General features: G+C 43.6%; 1 protein-coding gene across 1 annotated transcript in view; it reads right to left on the reverse strand.

The window, feature by feature from the left end:
* The window catches only part of disc1 (DISC1 scaffold protein), a 42843-nt gene extending 21288 nt beyond the window's left edge, over positions 1-21555 (reverse strand). Inside the window, exons 1-9 of the mRNA XM_041947537.1 lie at positions 21017-21555; positions 16527-17461; positions 15324-15393; positions 13524-13680; positions 12556-12652; positions 11757-11989; positions 7610-7664; positions 5748-5850; positions 5392-5580 (exon numbers count right to left, since the gene is read on the reverse strand). Of these exons, the coding sequence (XP_041803471.1) occupies positions 5392-5580; positions 5748-5850; positions 7610-7664; positions 11757-11989; positions 12556-12652; positions 13524-13680; positions 15324-15393; positions 16527-17461; positions 21017-21086 (1909 nt within the window). The 5' untranslated portion in view covers positions 21087-21555. The remainder of the gene's footprint in view (positions 1-5391; positions 5581-5747; positions 5851-7609; positions 7665-11756; positions 11990-12555; positions 12653-13523; positions 13681-15323; positions 15394-16526; positions 17462-21016) is intronic.
* Between the last annotated feature and the right edge of the window lie 439 nt (positions 21556-21994).

Below are 21994 nucleotides of genomic sequence, written 5' to 3' on the forward strand. Positions count from 1 at the left end.
TTTCTCCATTGCCTTGTAACTATAAAAGCACCCAACATCTGTGAGGCCTCCGTGTTGTCGAACAAATTAGAGGCGGCTCCGTGCTAATGCTGCACCACCGATGTGCGTGTTGTAAAAGCATGCACATAATAAGGCAGAAGAGAAATTGTGTGTCTTTGTAATCGAGTGTGAGGCGCCGACTGTGATTAATGTGTTTAAGCTCGCTCGGGCTGTTTGAGTGCAACAACACTGCAGGTAACACAAACAGTCAGCATATGTAGACGCTCACGTCGTATCAGCGTATGTGAACTGAACAGCAGCCCAGCAGCATAGCTAATGAAGGAAGAGGGACAGGCTGATATCTCAGACAGACACTCAATAACCCATGATGCTTTAAGGCTGTGGGATCACCAAGCATAGCAGTGCACAGATTGCAGCTGGCACGGTGTAACATATTGTGGGGATATGCACGAATGCACAACAAAAGGAATCATTAGACAAAAAAGTGGCTGTGTGTACAAAATGTGTGCTTGAGTAGATACACACACACACACACACACACACACACACACACACATATACAACCGTGTAACTGTATTTCAGGTCTGGGTGCTGAATTACTCAGACTGAAATGTTAGACATGCTCACATTTTTGTTAGTGGAGACTCTAAACTTATTTTGCTCTGGGCTGCGATGTAATATAATTTTCCTGATTTGCTCACCATGACATTTGTAGCATTCCACTGTTATGCATTATGAGCATTATGGTAACCATTACACTTAATGTTTACCAGTTTAGTTTTATCATGGTTTTGGGTTTCAGTTTTTTTCCAGTTTTATGTTGAAAGAGTTTCTCCTCATGTGTTTTGTTTTACTTCCTGCCTTTGTCTCTTTCCCGCCCTTGTGATTGCGGATCAGTTTCACCTGTCCCTCGCTGGTCTTCCTTCTTTCAGATGTCAGGTCATCTGTTTGTTCCCTTGTCCTGTTTTTCTTTCCTGCCTGAGCCAAACTGGTTTGTTAATTTGTATTACTTCTTGTAACATTTGCTAATTAGCACTAAACACAAAGTACTGCTGAGGCTGATGGTAAAGGTCATTAGTTTTGCAGATATTTAGTCCTAAACCAAAGTTTTGGACTACAGGTGATGACACTAAATGGAAAGTCAATTGGTAATCCATCTAGTAGTTGTTCAGGTATTCAGTCTGGACCCTTGTGGTGGACTCACAGACCATCCCCAGAGTTATGCTGCTTGCATGGCCAAAAACAAACAGCTGTAACAACATTTCTGAGTTTCACTTGGTTTGCTGTGCATCTCGAGTTGACACAACCAACGCAATGAAACTCAATCTCCATTCGATGATAGATTTCGAGAAAAGACACCGATTGATGCGGTGGCGGGAGCTATTGTAGTGGTACCTCAATCAGCTTCCCTTTGTTTTTGCAGTAATTCTTATGGGTATGGACGCTATAATACTCCTGACAAACTCACAATGGAACGACATGCCTCTACTGAATCACAGGAAAAATGAAGACTGCCAAAAGTTCAGAGACAAAAACCAGGAAACATTCTCTCGGGCCCACTTAACCACTACACCGCTCTCAATCATTCAGACGCTCTTTAGGAGAAGAGCTGTCAAACGTTCCATCATGTTCTCAGAAGCACCCTGAAAGAGGCAGAGTCATGAATAAATCATATATGCCCTGGCCCTTAGTATTGGCACTCCATTATGAGGAAATTGCATTTGTTTAATAACAGAGTGACAGTATTTTTGATGTACATTCAGCTGCTGGGCTGGTATGCACACTTGGCCTGGACGTGCTCCCAGATCCTGCCAAGGAAAAGCTGACACTGGAGTGGCGGCTGCATGAAGAAAGAATCGATGGTGGAGATCCCGCAAGAAAGACAAGAAAACAAGAATTACTGTAAATGTTCCAGTGGAGTCACGTGGAGAGGACAACCTACTGTTAACACAGACCGCCAAATTACCTGACTGCAGCGAACATACCGCCTGCATATTAACAACAGCATTAAATAAGCACCACCAGAATCCTTTGATAAATCAAGAGGAACACACACTGACACTGCCTCCCCATTTGAATGTCCTCACTCCTGGGGGTCATTTACTCATGTTATTCAGCTCTTCAATTATTTATTTGTAAATTTAGTATCACTCCAGATCTCTCTTGGGGACAAAATTATGCTCTCAGCAGGGAATCAAACCCCCGGCTATAATGGGTTTGGTATTCATCAGCACTCGTGCCAATAGCAATTAGAGACTTAATGGCTCCCAGGCCAAAACCCCCCAACACCACAATGTAGGCTGGGCGGAGATGCTCAACAAGCTGAACCTGTGTAGTTTACGAGAACGTACGTGTATGGATTTTCTCAAGGTGTCAGCTGTGCTCAACTATACTCTGCTTTCGAGCTCATGCCATAACAATAGGTCTTTTTTAAGAGCAGGTGTGCGGTTTTCTTGTTATGAGATGACACTAGTGACATTATCATGTGCCTGAAATGCCTCACAAACCAAAAGGATGGCCATCTTGACTTTGAAGTAGACTGTAATCTCTAATCCCCTCCAGCTAAAGAAATGGTAATGTGCTGTTTGTGGGCTATCAGTTTCCAGCTAGCGTGTGCCAGCCCCTTATTACCAAATAGGATGACAGTTTAATGAGCCCCTTGCTTGGTGTCAGCAACACATTGTGAAATTGCGCCTGCTGCCATACTGTGCGCGCCCACTTGAGCATTTGAGCGAGCCGCACAACCAATCATTAACTCGACGTCTCTTCCCACATTCATGACGTGTTACTCACCTGATTCCCGTTCCTTTGTTCAGCCCGAGCAGCTGTGTGTCACTGGTTTCCCAGCCTCGGTGTCTCTGAGAGCTGCAGGATTCTGTGTGAGGCGCGCAGCGTTTTTAGGATACGGAGGTGAACTTGAACGTGTCTTTGGTGGTTGTCAGGGGGGAGATTGATGCTATCCCTGGCTGTTCAGCAAGTCAAGGTGTTCAGGACTGTATTTTAGCGACAAAAATCAGGCAGATGACTGAGTTTCATGCCCATTGGTGAAAGGAAAAGAAGCATAATTGCTTCTGCAAGCAAAAGGACTTTGCTTCCACTACAGTAATACAAAATCATGGTCCTTATATGAACAAAAATACCAAGTCCATGCATTACCTTATACCCAATAAAAACTCTGTGCATCTAAGCCTGACTGCAACAACGAAAGGGTGCCCCCTAGTGACAACAGAGGGTGCATTCGAGACGAGACAATGGGTTGACACTGACGGTGACACTGCAGCCACAGGCCTTAATGATTTACATCACAGCGTATGTTAGACGGCTGATTGCACAGCTCGGTGTTGCAGCAGGTGCCCGATCCAGAGCTCCAGTCTCTGGTCTTTCGCTAACCTGCCCTGACCTCGTCACTTCCCTCCCATTCTGCGCTGCCGTCTCAGCGCCTCAGAGAGTGAAGTGACCTTTTTTAGAAATCTCCCGGTGACTGATGGACTAGAGAGGGTAGCACTGCAGGTTGTACCGTCAAAATCCATTTATCTTCCTGCCGGTGCCAGGAGGCCAAACCAATCTACCCCCCCCTCCCCAAAAAAAAGCCCCTTCTTTAAGCAGCATTCAGATCTCCTCCAGTTGGAGAGTGCGAGCGTTGATACATCATGTCTGCACTGAGTGGCTTGGAGGTAATTGGCTACTTCACACAATCTAAAGCTCATTTCCCCTCCGCACCCCCCCAAATCACCCCTCACCCTCCTCTTAACAACTGCCAATCCCGCTGGTAACTCATTTGATGCCAAGTCCCCACTGACAGCAGATCACTTCTCCTTCATTTGGGGGAAAAGTCATCGTCCATTGATGTCCTCCCAGTGTGAAACAACATCAAGAGAGGACTTCACTTTCAAAGCGCTCTCATGCTTCACATTTGAATTGATATTTAAAAGGTGTATTCAAAGAGAGAGGGAGAGAGAGAGGTAGCTTTCAAAAATACAACAAACGTTTTCTTGTCTCAGCGGGCAGGTAAGTGTCCTTTCAGCTAGTGGTGCATTTATTTAATCAAATATCTTTTATACTGTTATTTCAAGCTGCTATAACCAATATGTTTATATTTATTTATGGCATAGATGACTGTGTGTAATGTGATCGGGGTCGCATGTAGTGATGAACCCACAGGGAGTTGCTGATACAGCTGCACAGTAGCTACTAGCTCTTGAACTCCACTCAGGAGACAAAAAAACTGTGAAAAGTAGAGTGAATACTGGGCTTAGATTCGCCAGGAGATCAGAAACGCAACTTCAAACGAATTTTAACATTACTTTGTAATAGCTGGATGTTTAAATATGCTGTTTGTTAACACCGCCATCGCTGTGTCAACTTAAAGGGTGCATTTGTCAGTGTTTGTTTCCACTTCCCGTGGGACAAAAAGTGGACAAAAAAATCAGTTAATGCAGGTTCAAACGGACAAAGATAAGTTTTGTCAACTAACTCTCAAACCCCATAAATGCCTAGAGAGTTAGGTGTATCTACAGTTTGTGGGCAGGTGAAATACACAACAGCACACCAGTCAGTTCTGCCTCCATTACTGCTATGTTGTCAGGTCCCTGATAGGCAAAACTGAAGAAACCCAGCTATAACTTGTCATGTTTGTTTTCCAAATTTGTATTAAATTTAGGTCTGGGAAAGGGATAAACTGTGGTTAATATGCTGAGAAGAGTTATTATCTCAATTCCATTTGTTAAAACAGCAATGATCTGTAAATCGGATCATGTAAATAGATCTAAAAAACACTAAAGTGTTGTAGTTTTTTGTACTGGACTATTTCTTGGCCAGGAGCAGCAGCCTCCTGAAGTCTCAGCTGGTTGCCTCCAGGAAATCACTGCACCAGGCCAAAGAATAATGGCACGTAACACCCCATAAAACCACAAACTGTCATTGTAAACTTATTAGTTTTTGTAAATATCAAACAAACATGACTTAACGTGTTAATCTGTGAGCTTTAGAGGTGTCGCAAGGCAGATTTTGTTACCTTTGGACAACACCAGGCTAGCTGTTCCCCCTTGTTTCGAGTTTTTATATAGCTAAGCTAACTGGCTGCTAGTGGTAGCTACATGTACAGACGTACAGATATGAGAGTGTATCAATCTTCTCCTCTAACTCTAAGCAAGACTGCAAGCGCATTTCCCAAAATGTCAAACTATTCCATTAAGTTACGTAAATTTAACACAAAACATCTGTAAAGCTGTCGGTAGCCATTAGTGAGAATCATTTCTTGCCCTTAGAAAGTCTTTATTACAGTAATGAGGATGATTTGTTGTTTTTAGTGTTGCCCACAGCAGCCCAGCTTCTCCTTTGGGATGAAAGCAGTTATGTTAACTTGATGTTAACTTGGCCTCAGTGACTCACCGTGCTGAGCCTCCTTCAGCTCCAGCTCCTGCCTGAGCTGCTGCCGCTGCTCCTTCATCCTTGTCAGCTCCTGGCTGCTCCCCGAGCTGAGGCTGTGCAGCCTCTTGGCCAGAGCCTCCAGCCGGTCCCGCTCCAGGTACACCGCCTTCATCTCAGCCTTCAGCTCCTTGGCACTGCTGAAGTCATTACCTGCGCCACAGGAAGACATTAAGCTTACACCGGCCATTAATGAGCGCCTCGATCATTAATAGCGTAATTACGTGAGGCTAATGGCGGGCGATTCAGGTAAATGAGGTAAATAAAAGATGTGAAATGAAGGAAGGGTTGCAACGGGGTGTGGCTGAGTGGAGGTTTACCTGAGATGGCCGCCAGCTTGGCTTCATGCAGCGCCAAAAGCTGAGTTTCAGTCTCGCTGACTTTCCTCCTCAGGCTGCTGCCCAGCCTCTGACTCATGACCACCTGGGGAAAAGAAGAAGAAGCAGAGGAGAGAGGGGGGGAGGGTGGTAACTAACAAAACCTTTGCAGACACATGGATCCCACAGGATGCATAGCTCATTTCCAATTCCGCTTTCATTTTCTTTTTGACACTCATTCTTACAAGACCTTACAGATTCATTTCCGTCCTTCTGTGTTCGCCCTGCTTTGAATACACAGCAGAGCATCAACGCCGATGTGTTACCTCGTCTGTAACCTTTAGAAAGAAAGAGAGTGCATCTCCTTTCACGTGGACGGACAGGGAAATGTGAAATCTCCATAAAAGATGCCATTAGAATGTCAGAGAGGAAAAAGACCCTGAATGTCACAGGCCTGATGGGGATGCAGCACCTCAGCTCTGCAGTATTCACAGAGGGATTGATGGCTTCAGATACAGCCTCACTGGCCCCCATCTGCCCTCGCTCTGCCCTTTAAACCTCTGTTCTTTCCAATGTATTCACTTTGAGTTACAGCCACATACAATCCCCATGATGCGCTTCCTCCTTTTGAGGAACTATTTTCACCACTCAAAGGGATGTGGAGCCGGATTTTCTGACGCATTTTCTTCTTGAATCTGACACAGTTTTGTGCAACACTTTGAAAGGGCTGTCAAATAGGTTGGTATTTCTGAGGCAGAACATCTCCAGGGAGTTTTCTTCCAACAGAAATATAAAAAAAACCCTGTTTTTTCAAACAGGCTTGCATAATATTATTTCACGCGTTACATGAACTGGAAACTGCTCCGCAGCTTTTCAAAAACTGTAGAAATTCTGACATTGGTGATTTAATTTCAAACCATCAGGCTATTTGTCAATTTTGAAAAAGTCAATAGAGAAAGCGAAAGTTACTTTCACACCAGCAATCATTTTGTCACAGCAGGTGAGCCATTTTCCACATTGTGAATATCTCACATAGGAAGAAAAAACCTTCATTTAAACTCAACAATGGACAATCTTGTGATTGTGCTAAAAGTGCCTCTTTGTGGAAAGCCTATACATTCCTTTGAGGTGCAGTTGCAGCGTCAACCAACCATTTGATGATGGGTTTCTAAAGGACACAGTAGCAGTACAGAGGTCTTTTCCGAGGCCCTCTGTCCCCTGCGGTGCCTCTCTCACTCTATCCTCAAACCACCACTTCTTACAGATTTCTGATGCTTCTGGCTTTTTCCAGCTGCAGAGATCCATGTACAGAGATCAGTGAGAGCGAAAAGCAAACCCCCGAGAAGCAAGGGGAAACTCCAGAGAGACAGCGCATACAGAGGGAAGCATGCAAAGCCTTTCACGCACAGGAATACACCAGTGACACGCATAAAAAAACTCACCAAAGCCATGCTAGCTCAACAGGTATTTCACATAGTACACATACACCCATGAATTTCACTGCCAGTAAAAAAAAAGGCTCCTACAATCCGCAAATTCATAACATGACTACTGTAGTTGGTTATTTCTCATCAGAAATACACAGAAAATCACATAGCTGTGTTTTTCTGAAGGTTTTGAAGGAGAAACGTCTTCAACATGACTCGACTGAACTATGGAGAGTTCACTGCTTTGTCAAATAGAAATAAGCACAAGTACAGACACTGACATAGCATGAATATTTAACACACAGGCCCTGGCACACAGCACATACTTTCTATTTTGACTTGCTACTCATTAGATCATGCACATTCAGTCACTGCTGGCATGCTGGGGGGGGGCTGAGCTGAAATGGACTAAATCGGGTCAGAGGAGCAGTGTCTTACTTTAGCAGTCGCCTCCTTGATGGACAGATTCAGTGCCTGCTCCTGCTCCTGTAGTCTGCAAAAAGGGAATAAAAATGTTACGGTGCAGTACAAAAAGTAATTTCTTTCATTTGGGGGCTTCAAGTGAAATCAATAGATGTCAGAGGGAAGATGAGAGGAAGTACAGCAGTTATCTGGCTGATGAACAGAGTGGTTAACCAACTACTAAGAGAGTTAGTGATTTTTTAATACACTCAAAACATCTTGTCCAATGCATAAAAGCAAAAGAGTAGGCACCAATTATTCACTGATGAGTCTACATCTTTTCATTTGCAGTGGACATAAACTTCAAGCAGAATAGCTTTACATACTGTCGAGAAGGATGTAAAAGGTAGATTAAGACAGATATTGTGTGTAAACATGAAAGTATAGGGTCTGTAGTTTGAAGATTCATGCTTCAAATTTCCCATTTGCAACCAAAACTAACTAGCTTTTAGGCATTTTTGCTTATTTGATTACAAACGTTCAATCGATTAACAAAATTGCTGCAGCTATATTTTCTGAAGATCAACTAATCGATTAAGAGAGTAATTAATTTCTTTGGGAAATCACTTTCATGCGTTAGATGAAAAGCTTGAGACTGTTTTTATAACTGTCTGTTCTATATGAAGATCAAAGCAGCAGCCAATCAGCTTAGCTTAGCATAAAGACTGGAAACAGTTGGAAACAACTAGCCTGGCTCTGTCCAAAGGCAGCAGAATCAGTCTACCAGCACCCCAAAAGCTCACTAATTAACACAACTGTTTAATCCATGCAAAGCCTGAAGTGTGACGACAGTTTGGCGTTTTTGGGAGGTTATGTGCCAGACTATTTCTTGGCTGGGTGTAGTGATTTCCTACCGGTGGCTGGCTGGTGTTTTGTATTGAACGGAGAGATATGAAAGTGGTATTGATGTTCTCATCTGACTCTCAGCAGGAAAGTGAATGATCTTGTTTCCCAAAATGCCGAACTACTCCTCCCTGCAGCTGCGTTAAGCCCTGAGATGTCCTGCCCGTTGTTCATTCCCCGGTAACTGTTCTAGTCTGGATCTCTTCTTCAGGGTAATAACCTTGCCTGTCACTTTTAATTTCTAACTGCGAAATATCATCGAAGGAACTGAGATAGTGCTGTTTCCAAAAGCTCTAATTAAAATGATTTAGCTGTGGATAAAAATCTGGGGAAGGCAGCTGAGCTGAACTGTGCTGTGAGATGATTTGTTTCTTAGTCACAGCTTTAGTCAAATCAAATTAACCCGTCACATACGTGGCGGTAGGCAGTGATGGCAACCTGTAAAGCAAATTTCAGGATAAAAAAACACAATTCATTCACACGTTTTCATTGACTGGCCCGTTAGTTTCAATGGGATAAATTAGCATCTCAGATATGAAGGGTAAACATCATATTAGGAATGCTATGCACTGTATGTAAACGTGCAAACAGGACAAAGCGTTAAGGTCACAGTATTTTGTGTTATGAATCAATTAATAGATGAAAAAAAGGAGCATGAAATCCATTATCAACAACACAGTCACCTTGAGAGAGCCCCAATCGTCTCATATCACAAAAATCAGAATGCCCTTTTCATGCTATTCAAGCTGATGTTCAGGGTGAGCCAGACTAAAATGTTTTCTCTGAACATCGGTGTTACAGCACCCTTCTTTTCAGGGATGCAGCTACTCCGGATAGATTTCTTTAATCCAGTACCCCTAAGGAAACCTTGAGATACGAAAGAAGTGTCCTATGTTATTCGAAAAGAGAGCCGAGATGTGCGGCTGAATATCCAATCTGAGGTCGCAATTTCAATCAGCAGCGGGTATAAATGCGTTCCAGTTGGGGTGAGAATATGTCAGATATCAAATTATGCCAGTGATGGTGGGTCACGCCACCGTGAAGGCGATAAGTACAATTTACATGTCTTTCTAACGAGTGGCAAGACAGAGAGGCTTTCCTGAGTGCTCCCTCGCAAGCTATTAACTTCAGAGGATATGATGCAAAGTAATCATTTGCATCTGAGAAAAACCATTAAAATTCAAAGCAGGCTCAAGCAGGTGTGAGAGAAGAGGATTGAGGGCACAGGGAATAAAGAAAAAGTAGTTATCAAGTGGCTGCTCGATGCATCCTCTCTGAACCTGAAAATAAATAAATCATTCCTCGTAAAGTCTTAGAAATGATTGCGTTACGTTTCATTCATTCGGCAATGTGACTTACAATAAGTACATTCAGACTTTACAGGCGCAAGAGCTAAATGTCATCAAAGAAATTCAGACATGTGTGCAGTTTTAGCTATTTTTTGTATTCCTCAGTGGTCAAGCGCCTCTATGCAGTTATGAGAGATGTTAATTGGGTTGAAACACGATGGTGAGATTTTGACTCAGTTGTAGTTTTTTGGCACAAGATAAGACGACCCTGCTGATTTATTTAAAACGCCACTTTGTTTGTCAGAGGGTGAATGAAGCTGGGAGGCAAAGACTCAGTGAAACAGGGGATCTGCACCGACACATCTTCTTCCAAACGAGCTAATTTATTGATAAGAAACTACGTGACATGATACAGGGAAAACATTTGTGGGCTGTGGACTGTTGGAGTGTCACTGCCACTCACAGCTCTCTAGCAGCCCCACCTGGTGACTGACAGTACTGCAGGAACTGAGGGGAACGATCCACTGCATGATGAGTTTTTCTGTTTTTTGTTTTTGTTTTTTTTTTACATTAAATACATGGATCAGAGTAGTACATGTGTTTAAAAAAACAGAGCAACAGAAATGCTCACTAAAAACACATTTCTTTTCAACACAGTTTTCGTCCAATCATACCTAGACCTTGGATGCTTTATTTTCAACAGTATTTTTAACCTGGTGCAAGATAGAGAAATGTTTCCGTATTTTTTATATTCTAATATTAATATCAAATTGCTCTCTAGTATGTCTCTCATTCACAGGCCTCTCAAGACCTCTCTGTACTTGTGCATTACCTGTCTTTATAAGTCTGTCCTGAGTACAGTAAAATCTCCATCTACATTCAAGTTAAAGAACTGGTCATTAAAATTGATCATACATATGACTGCATTTCTTATTTTCTGCATAAAATTGGTAGTTAACGGATTGCTGCTCTTTAATATTTTTCTGAGCAACACCTGCAGTCAAAGGAGGACAAACAACAAACAAATGTGGACATCATGGCTGATGTGGAGGATGCAGTGAGAGAAGAAAAGCTAGAGCGGAGTGTTGGTCTGTTTTCTGTTGTCACTGTTGACGCTTTCATAAATATCATGGCATGATTTTTAAGTTTCCTGTCATTTACAAGCTGTGAAAACATCCCAGACTTACACTATGAGCATATGTTTGAGGCTACTTTTGTGTGTCTCATATGATCCATACTGCACATAATATATATGAATACAAAAATAGCATGAATGGTTATGATAATCAATGTATTCGTTCTAAATTATACTACAAGCGTAACCTTCAGCCAATCATATCACTTCTGCATGTGACGGACCAGTCAGCAAATTCTTTTCACAGTTATGGTGTTCGACAAGGCTCAACCAATCAGAGTTTGACTCACTGACAGTGACGAATCGGGAGAACCATCACAATAAGGTGTAAGATGCAAATGTATAACGCGTGAAAATGTTTCTTCACAGAACACTCCAAGGTGCAATTTGACATTCTCCACATACATTTGCATATTTTCTCAAGTATGATACACTAAGTTGAGCAGAAGCACATAAGCCCTCTGGACAGCAGTAATATGTCCAAAGACCTGCAGCGGATGCTTTCATTTACTCATCTGGATTGACTCTCTTTATGTTAATCACATAAACATGACATGAGTACATTTCTCTCGATCAAATTCTGTGTCAGAGAACAGTGAGGTTGATTCACTCATGACCAAAAGCTTTTTTAAGGAGCCTAATATTTCATTAATAGTGAGATGAGACAATAATAATAATAATAGTATATGGGAATAAAGCATTTATATCAAATATATGAGCCTTTATATCATTATTCAGAGAAGATCTGCAGCTTGTCGTTAAATACATGCACATGCAAATCTACAACAGCCCTTTTAACCTTTACTCAGACTGTTAGAAGAAACTGGAAAACATCCTGTGTGTACGAGTTGCTGACCTGAGCGTGGAGGGTGGAGGAGAGACGGAGATCTGAGCGCGGTTTTCAGAGGTGACCAGGTCCTGCAGGGTTCGGCTCATGTCGCAGAGCTGGGCCACGGTGCAGCTCCGCAGCACGGAGCCCTCCAGCTCCTCAGCCTCCACCTGCTGCTCCTCGCGCTGGATCTGCTGCTCCAGGCGCCGACTGCGGTCCTTCAGCTCCGTCAGCCTCTGCTGCAGCTCTGCTATCTCCTCCTGCACAGGTTTCATGAGTTTCTATGATCATTCAGGACCCTTAGGTTTATTTTTCAGGTGTTACTCATCACTTTCAGTTATTGTTCTGTTCTCCATGTGTGTCGGCCATGACAGTGTTCTTATAGTGGTTGTGATTGGAAAAATAACCAATTTTGATGATGCAAATTGGGATCCGAATAAATTTTGTTACATTTGATGAAATAGTAGCACTTTAATTATCCAAACAAGAACATAACCTGAAATAGAACCAAAGTTCATTACTTCTGTAATTAACTTATAAAAAGAACTGCAAATATGTGCACGACTGTATGTCCTTCTATAAAGTATTAGCATTTATCAGTATCAATATGTAGTAATATGAGTGTCATATTGTAAGTGTTAACAATGACATAATGTATTTCACTATTAAAGCTCCGGATGTTTTAGAAATTTAGTTCATTTTTCAGGAGTGAGGAAGAAGATGCGATGGTAGTGCTCACATCAGTCAGGCCAGGGACACAAATGTGACACAACATGCCAGAAGTGATCTCTGTAAGCCTTGATGATGCAGTGTGAGCTGGATTTACCTCAACCAGCCGTTTCTCCTGGATCAGATGATCTCTTCGATGTGGTGGACCCTGCAATGAGTCACACTGCTCCCCTGCATCAGGCTCTGCATCCTCCCTGCAACCAGTGACAAAAAAAAAAAACAGTCACTAGAAAAGCCTCAGCTGTGATGCTTTGACATCTTAAATACTGAATTTTCTTGTAGTTCATGATCACATTTCACAGTATTGTTGCTTTCTTTCAGGTGTGTACTGGGAAGTTTAGACCTTAACCTTGTTATTTCCTGTTTTTTATCGTTTTAAAAAGTGTCACTCCGAAATAGAGGTATGTATGGAAAAACCAGGAACTCATTAGCACATAGCTGTGTGAGCTTTAGGTTACATTTGTTCAGGATACCCTCTGGAGAGAGAGGCCCAACCTGATTTCCTTCCTGTTACAAGAGCTATTTCTGACATCCTTTCCCAACCTCACAACATCATAATGGAAGAAAGCATGATCATGATCACAGGACAAAGCTTGCAACCTCATTTTCACCACATAAAGCTGTGAAAGTACGAATTTCCCTAAGAGCTGAACAGCTTGTCAAATTCAATACTGCAGACCCAGCAGGGCTATGCGATTGTTAATGATCATGTATTCCAATAACCAGTTCTGTTTCTGTTTGTAAATGACAAAAAAAAAACTAGCGCTGTCATCAAATGAAATCTAATACAAAACAGGGAAATATTTTCTTGAATTTGATCACATTTCATGTTATTTTTCACAGCAATTAACATCAATCTGAACATTAATAAACATGATTTTTCTTGTGTCAGTAAACAAAAACTTATGTGTGTCAGAACAATAGTTTTTTTAATTTCTGTGACACTATTTTGATCATATCTGAAAGCTTAACTCAGTTTTTAGCTCCGAAATTAGCACGACAGCGTGCGTTGTGGGTACACTAAAGCATCGTGGGATCATTGTTGCCAACTGTTGTGTGACTGACCTGCACTGACTGCAGTCTGCCCTCTGGAGGGCGCTGTGCACCACCTGCCTGAGTCGCTCAAGGAACAGAGCCACGCTGGGCTGTCTGGAGGGTAAACCCAGCTTCAGAGCGCCTCGCTCCCTGCACAGCTCCTCCAGCTTCTTCCCAAAACGCTCAGCTAAAAACACAAGCACACATACTGAATAACACACAGCGACATACGCTAAAAGGTTACTCACTTATTAGCCACAAGGTTCAAGTGAGTGTAGACATGTAGGATCTCCATGGAAGTACTGTTGTGATATGACTGTACAGAAAGCAGATTACTCTCATAAATCATAACATCTACTCTGCACAGCCTACATTGACTGAAATAACATGACTCCATACATTACTCCTTATTCAATTACCAAATTACCCCTTGACTAGAAGGCACTTAAAGAGAGTAAATGTGTGTCAATCCTGATCAATTCGCAGCTTGCTGTTTCCAAGAATCACTGAAATCTAATGAATCCTTCAGTTCTTGATCCTGTAAACACAAGTTGCTTTTTGAATCAACCCTCCCTGTTGGGTTCATGGTTAAATTCAAAAATGATTTAAAGGGTAGACATTCAGATGTCCATCGGCAAGAAAATCTTATCAACTGTCTTAACTCTCCTTTACGTTTCATGGAAAGTTGCTCTTAAGCTTTTCAGGCATGCAGCTGACAGAAAAACAGAACCAGAAGTCAACAGGGCTGGAAAAAAGGTTTGTGATGCCCAATATCAAAAGGCAAACAGAAATTCTGACAAGACACACTGACCCAAATAATCACCCCGCTTAAATAGTTCAAGGTCTACAAGACGCGACAGCAGATGTTCGCATTTATTTCTGTCACAAGGTCCAAGAAATGGGTCAGAACACGGTCCTCTTTTGAAAATAAACTTTCCCCAGGCCAGCTAGTAAAAGTATTCAGGTCAAACTGGGTGTTAAATGAATGAAGTGTCTTCTGGAGACAGATTAAATTTGTTAGGTTTGAGGACTCACTGGTTCTTTGATGATGAGTGATTAAACATGAACTGGTGTTCACAAAGCCCCAGAAGTCCCAGGTTCACCTACTCTCTGTGATGCTTCCGGTAGTTCCACCCTGTCCAGTTTTAGTTTCACTTGGTTGACTGATCTGATGTGGTGAGCACTAACGAATACCTAACGTAATCCTAAAAGCCAGAGAACAATGATAGTGCTTGTACTAATCTTCCAAGAAGCTGACATTTCATGCATAGGCCACATTGTTAAATATGAAACCTTTATATTAATCACTGGGCAGTAAAAACCAGGAAGTTGGATGTGAGATGTATGTCAGAGTCAGTAAACAACAAACCATTTGTTCAGCTCTAACTGGAGTGAAGCCTTCTGCCCTCCGATGCTTTATCAAGTATGTCAGTCTGATGCATAACTAATTCAGTTAGTGAGAAATCCAATAAAGGTAACTGGGTGACTTCCCAATAAATAAAAAGCTGAGTCTGAACTAAATGTCCTGATACTAACTGAACATATCAGTGACACACAGAGTCAGACTGCTGGATTGTGTAAAGCTGCTTTAACTTTCTGTCCACTCAGCCTATTTTCACTGTTCTCTGTCCTCATGTTCTTCAGCAGGAGTAAAATTATTTCATCAAAAATATTGATTTGCAAATCAAAGAAAGGCATGGCACGAGTCACAAATTCAAGTTAGTTCCCAGTAAGCTCTCCACAATCCATCCGCAACTTCAGTGTGTCGTCAGCAGAAGCTGAAATGACCTACTTATCACAGCAACGGCTCACGTGAAAGTCTTAATTCACCTGCGTCATAGTCGTCATCCAAAATGGCTTTCTGCTGGAGTCTCTGCAGCTTCAACATCATGGACTCGATCTGAGAGGGAGACGCAATAGACAGAAGACAGAACAGATTACCCAACAGTCCAGAGGGCAACGCTCTTCAAACTGTCGCCACAGGCCAAACTGAACAGAAAAGGCATGAGTGCAAGGACCACTGTGTCAAATGTGGCAGCGGTCAGCTAGTTGAGAGCTCTTTATCATTATTCAGCATTCTTCTCAGACTGTATCTCATCCTGGAAGTTTTCCCCCGTTTAGTACATGAACTCCATGCATTCAAATATTCCAATATTTCTCCAATCTCTGCTGTGTTTCTTGTGGAAATCTGGGGAGTTTTAACTGGTCTTTCTTCTTTATTTCTTAGCTGGAAAAACATGAAATATAAACAACCTGAGAAGGTAAAACTGACTCTTTGCTATCTAATTTTTGACAAACGCTTGTGATTAAGATGTTGAATGTGGAAGCAAACAGTATTGCGTAGAGCTGCAGATAGACAGCAGTTAGCAGATAGAGCTACGTGTGCCTTCTAGATGCTCAGTAGGCTACATGTTTATCCTCAGAAAAACAAGCACATTTTTTTCCTACTTTGCTCTTGGTCTTAAAGAAACAGTTTAACATTTTGGGAAATACGCTTATCTGCTATCTTGCCAAGAGTTAGATGAGAAGATCGACATCGCCCTCATGTCTGTGGACTCAATAAGCTAGAGCCAGTAGCTTGCTAGCTTAGCTTAGCACAAAGACTGGAAACAGGGGAAAACTGTGTTTATTTCAGCACATAACCACCCCTGGAAAACAAACAAAACAACTTTACATACTTCAGTAATACTGTTTTGTACGGATCAAACAACCAAGATATATTGTTGGTTGAGCTTTAGAGTTAATTAGCTGGCTAGTAGGCAGACTGTAATACCTTTGGACAGAGTCAGACTAGCTGTGTCCCCTGCTTCCTTGTGCTAAGCTAAGCTAACCAGCTCTTGGCTCTTTACCGTACAGACATGAGAGTGGTGTCAATCTTCTCATCTAACACTTGGCAGGAAGCTGAAAAAGTGTTTCCCAAAATGTCAAGCTATCTCTGTTTTGACTCGTCCCTGTACCGGGTCTTGGAATTGACTTAAACTCAACAGAGGTGATTGTGACTACAGCCCTGCATCAGGACTCTGTCATGCTCACCTTAGTGTGTGTGCGGTTGTTTTGGAGGCAGTCTTGCAGCACACCCTCGAACTTCTTCACCAGGTTGTCCCAGCCCTGGTCGGAGGCTGGCGTGGCGCTGTCATAGCCGGAGGTGACCGAAGAGGCGGAGGCAGTGTCGGAGTCCACAGACAGTGAAGAGGTGATCTCGATGTCCGCAGGGTCACAGTCGGGCAGGACGGACGTACCCTCCCTGTCATCCCAAAGACACTCCCGCCAAAACCTCCCGCCTAACGACAGCTCCTCTCTGTCTGCCTGGCTGCCCGGGGCGGAGGAGGGCAGTGATTGGACGGGAGCTGACTGCTTTGAGACATTGTGCTCAGTGGACAAGGTTGCTGGTTTTGCCTGAGGTGAACTAGGTGCTTTAGTTGACTTATTCAGTGGTTCTGGTTCTCGGGATGGTGTGGCAGTGGTTGTGTCTGTCCTCTGACTGGCGTTGAGAGACTGTTGGATGAAACTGAAACTGGAGTTAAAGGAGTCCCGTGGTGAGCGCTGGAGGGCTGGGCTTGGACTCAAACTGGGTTCATTCTGTGGCAGAGAGGACGGACCCCGGGGGCTGGACGTACCGTTAATGGCGCCACAGTTCACAGGAGGAAGAGTATGGTTAACAGAACAGAGAAAACTGTTACTCTTCCAGGATTTACATGTGAGCTTCTCAGGCTGTTGCTGATTTATTAAAGACACTTTGACAGCAGCAGTTAGACTCGTCCTCAGAGCACTGGTTGCCTCAGTGATGTCAGTGTGACGCCCAGATTTTCCGTTCCTAATGCAAGTGGTCCTCCCTTCCTCCTCCTCCTCCTCCTCCTCCTGCGCATGAGTAGTGCTCTGTAGTCTGGACTGCTCTCCTCTCATGTACCCTGGTCTTCGGTGGAGCCTCTTACGACCAGAGCCGCCAGCTGTCCCTGACGCTCTGCCACCTGTCGATGCAGAGATTAATCGTTAAGCTGGACAACACGGTCGTGAGGACGATAAAGAGTGACCTCACAGGATTAGCTGTGGAATCACGTACATCAGGAAAAAGTGACGCTAAATGTGCCAATTAGACAGGAATGCAAAACACCATGTTGTTAATACTCCAAAACCCAAATGACGTTCACCCAGTACCTTCAGGCTAGAATCGCTAACTGGATGAAAAACAACTTGGGCAGCTGTGTGACAGTTCCCAGAGTTCTGCTCCAGCTGTTGGGAAATACCAAAGCCACACAGTCATTCTGAGTTAAGACACGCCTCTCAGTGGAGGGGGGCTACAAGAACAATATTCCCTCAAATTACATTTGAATGTTCATCTTTGAAAACACAGCCATGCTGGCTTAGCCCAGAGGATCTCCAGCTGTGGATCGGGCCATGCTAGGGACCTAGGGGCATCGCAGGGGTGGCGGGGGAATAAAGCTGACTGAACCTGATTCATGTTGGCATAAAAAAAACAAACAAAGCTGCTCTGATGTTAGCGAGGCTGTTAAAATTTAAGCTAGACAGCAAAATGACAAGCTGGGCTCCGACATGTTAAACAAATGGTGGCGATATCTTTGCAGGCACGCACATCATACATTTGCATAAGTATTAACTAATGTAAAGATGTACAAAAACATGTGTGTGTGTACCACAGCAGCCACAGCAGACAGATGTGGGTAACCCAGGCAACGAGGCATGATGAAACATCAGCGTGAACAGTATTTGGTCTGAGAGGGGAGCAGGATGATAAAGACCAGTTAGCGTCCAGAGCTGGGCACCTGCTGCAGCTTCACATGATTTATACATAGACTGTGCAGGACTGAGAGGGGGAGGCAGGCTGATATGTGGGGAATCAACAGCTCCTTTGTGTACAGCTGCGCCGCTCTCTTTCACTTCTGCCTCTCAACTCTTCCCACTCACACACACACTCAAGACACACTGACACATAGACATTTGTACTCAAAACAATGGGAGCATTCATACTAGTGTCATTGTAAAACCCTGTTACACAAAAACACAAGCAGTTTTAGACTGCTAGTTACAATCACACACATCTTGAATATTATTTTTTGAGTTATTTTACGCTAATTCCGTGTCTGCTGTACATCAAGTAAGGAACCATGACCACTACAAAGCAACCACAGCTCCCCGCTCAACCTCCTCCGTGACCTCCAGTGATGTCACTCCTAAAACCACCCCATGTGACCGGAGAGGAAGAGACACAGAAGAACACCACTGAAGGGAGAGCTGGGATGTTTGGTGGGATTTGTATTGAGAAGGGTGTTCCCATTGTACCCCGGCTGCGGATGTGGAGCAGAGGACGGTCTTCAGTGAGAGCCCTCTGTCCACTGGGACCACCACGCTAAAGCTCATGTTACATACAGCTCCATTAGCGTTTCACTGCCGACGTGGCCACTGTTCCATAACCAATTTAAGAAACCCAACACTGACCATAGGCACCAGATACAGCCGCTCACCACCCACCATCTGGTGTGGTCAAAAGGGAGAGTCAAAGAGCTCAGGAGCTGAAAGGGGAAGGACTTGTTGATAGAAAGTGTTACGGTATCCTCGCCGTGCTTCGATTACACAAAGACAGCTCTTCCCAGTAAAAGGGAAGGAAATGCTTCAGGGCTCATTGTGTGTGTGTGCCAGGCTTTGTGCTAAAATAGTTTGCCAGGAATTCCGGCAGAAACAGCAACTTAGCCTACGGAGAGCTGAAGTGGTCCGACACCGAGGACCAAATGATCCCGCCCCAGCAAAGGCAGCGTTCCCACTGCAACTTGTCGCTACGTTAAAGAAAGTCTGCACAAAGTCTGAGGAGCGTCTCAGCCAGACGAGGCCAGATTATTTACCTTTGGAGATTAAAGAGGCCCTCCTCAGAGCCCTTAGGTTAAACACTGCGTCCCATTGGTTGCTGAAAGTGCTTCAGCCAAAGAGCAGAGGAATGCGGAGGATCTCATAAAAACACAAACGTTTGAGGAACATATCAGCACCCTCACACACACACACACACACACACACACACACACACACCAGCAGATCTGCATGTCAGCAGCCTCCTGAGAAGCAGCACTGCTCGGCAGATGTGTAACACCTCATCACTTGTGACCGGCCACAGCAACAGAAGAGGGAAGTGAAAGTCAGCAATGAGTCTTAAAAAGTGGTGGTGACAAATGACCTAAATCTGTATCTATCTATCTATCTATCTATCTATCTAGCTAGCTATCTAGCTATCTATCTAGCTATCTGTCATCAGTCTGAATAGAATCTCTCCTCTGCTGAGACTTTTCTAAGAAAATCAACTCCACACTTCCTGTATGGTCACATGAGGGTCATAAACCAGCTGAATATGGTTGAGCTGAGTGAAGATACAGCAGGGAGAGACTGACATTGTGAGAAACAAAAAAGCTATAATACTATTTCCGTTCCTTCTGCAGCTACATGCTAACATTGTTCAGCTAAATATTATGACTTCGACTTCTTTTGTACCAAATGAGTAATGTGACTTGAGGCGGCCTTGTCCCTACTGTCCTGATGCTGTCTCTGACTTTGAGTTTTGATGATGAGATATATGGATGAATCTACTTAACAATGTGTAGGTGTAAACATGTAAAGAGCTGCAATAAAATACAAACTTCTCCCACGACAATATGCTTCAGGCAGGTCCTTTCTTTGACACGCACTCAATTGTCTCACACGCTGAATAGGCTGTTAGTCTAGATAATAAATCACAGTAATCTTACCAGCTGCCTTAGTTTACAGTGAGAGCTGGCGAGCATGACATAAAACACTGGTTAATTACCTGATAAGAACATTTTGCTCTAAAAAAAGGAAAAGGAAAAGAAAAGAAAAAGGTACCATGCCTCCCCATATGGAGGAAGACTTGAAACTTAAAATGAATCAAACAGGTTAAGGCAGTAACATGGTTAGTTTAAGTTTGCCCAGACCTGAATGAAGACAAGTAATTACTGGCGTCCTATCAGACAAGCCTGTGTGCAGAACATGCAGCTCAGTTATGCAGGATACATAATGTACAGGGGAGTGTCTACATATTTAGAGGTGTTTAGTCATTTGCAACTCATCAGCTAGCATCACTCATGGTGGGGGATCCTTTGACCTCTGTGACCTGACTGATGCAAAGACAGCCAATACAACAGACCCAGCAGCGCAGGACTGACAAACACACAGACCCTCCTCATCCTCCACAGTCTCCACAGCAGCAGGCTGACTTTAAGGTCCTGCTTAGGATGAGCTGGACCAGCACTGTTAACAGGAGTAAATATTTAGACCCACTCTGGTCCCACTGCACACTCTCATGGAAGGACCCTCTACCGCTGCTGCTGTGTTTTGTTTTCTTCACTTTATTCCCATCACATGCGGCTGACCCGTTATTTCCGTGTACACTATTTTAAAGTAATTTGAAGCTCCTGATTCTTTCTTTCTTCGGCTCTTTACGCAGAGGACCTGCTGGTCGGTGTTTGGTTAATGTGAGAAACAGCCAGAAAAACACGGATCTCTACCTTCCATGGCTTCGCGGTGGTGAAGCAGAGAGTTGCCGTGACTTTCCAGCCCCATCAGTCCAGCAAACATCTTTCCATTCGCAACGAGCTGTGAGTTGCCACGAGTCAAACAATGTCAGATCCCGGCTCTACATGGAGTCACATCGACCATGTTTTAGAAGAAGTGGAGCCAGGCGATGAGGCTGATCTCATTTCCGTTGTGGAAAAGTGAACCCGGGCTGCTGTTTTTTTTTCCAACTCGCTTCAGACTGAAACCGGCTTTTTATAGGCACTCCTTCGTCCAGAAGAAACATTTCCTGACACAAGAATTGATGCCTGTGGTCCAGTTTGTCACATTTCTCCTCTGTGGCACACAAGTGGCTCCAGTTGCGCATGAACAGACGGTCCGGAGAGAGGAGACGGTCTTCATGTCATGCTTCTGATGGGGGGAAAAAACGCTAATAAAAAAACACCCAATGGTTTGATCTAATGGCAGCAGTACCAGCCGGTCTAAATCTGTGTGTCATCGATCAGATGATCAGTAATCCGTTATTCGCTGCGCCCCCGCGTCGTGCGTCGCGCGTCGCGCCGGAGCAACGTGAGGAGCTCCTACGTGTTCAGGAATTTGACTCCAGACTCTTTTAGACCGCCTCACAGCCACAGCAGGCAGCCTGGGAGCATTGCAGCGGACACATCAGCGGGCTGCATCGCTGCTGAGTGCTTTATCTCAGGAGCATTACTGCAGCTGTGCGGGAGGAGGAGGAGGAGAGGAATATTAGCCTTCCTCCTTCAGCTCTGTTAAAGTCACGCAAATAATATTATAAGTTATAACTGAAAAGTCTAAAATTCACTGTGACTGTTGTAAACTTTCACATTACTTATGTTTCACGTTAGTTTTTTCTTTTTTTGCAAAGAGAACCATAACAAAAACCTTTATTGTTCTATTTGATTGTGACAAATATAGTTTGACATGTCTAAACTGCATAAAAAAACACATAT

This window comes from Chelmon rostratus, chromosome 11 (assembly GCF_017976325.1).
Source record: "Chelmon rostratus isolate fCheRos1 chromosome 11, fCheRos1.pri, whole genome shotgun sequence".
NCBI lineage: Eukaryota > Metazoa > Chordata > Actinopteri > Chaetodontiformes > Chaetodontidae > Chelmon > Chelmon rostratus.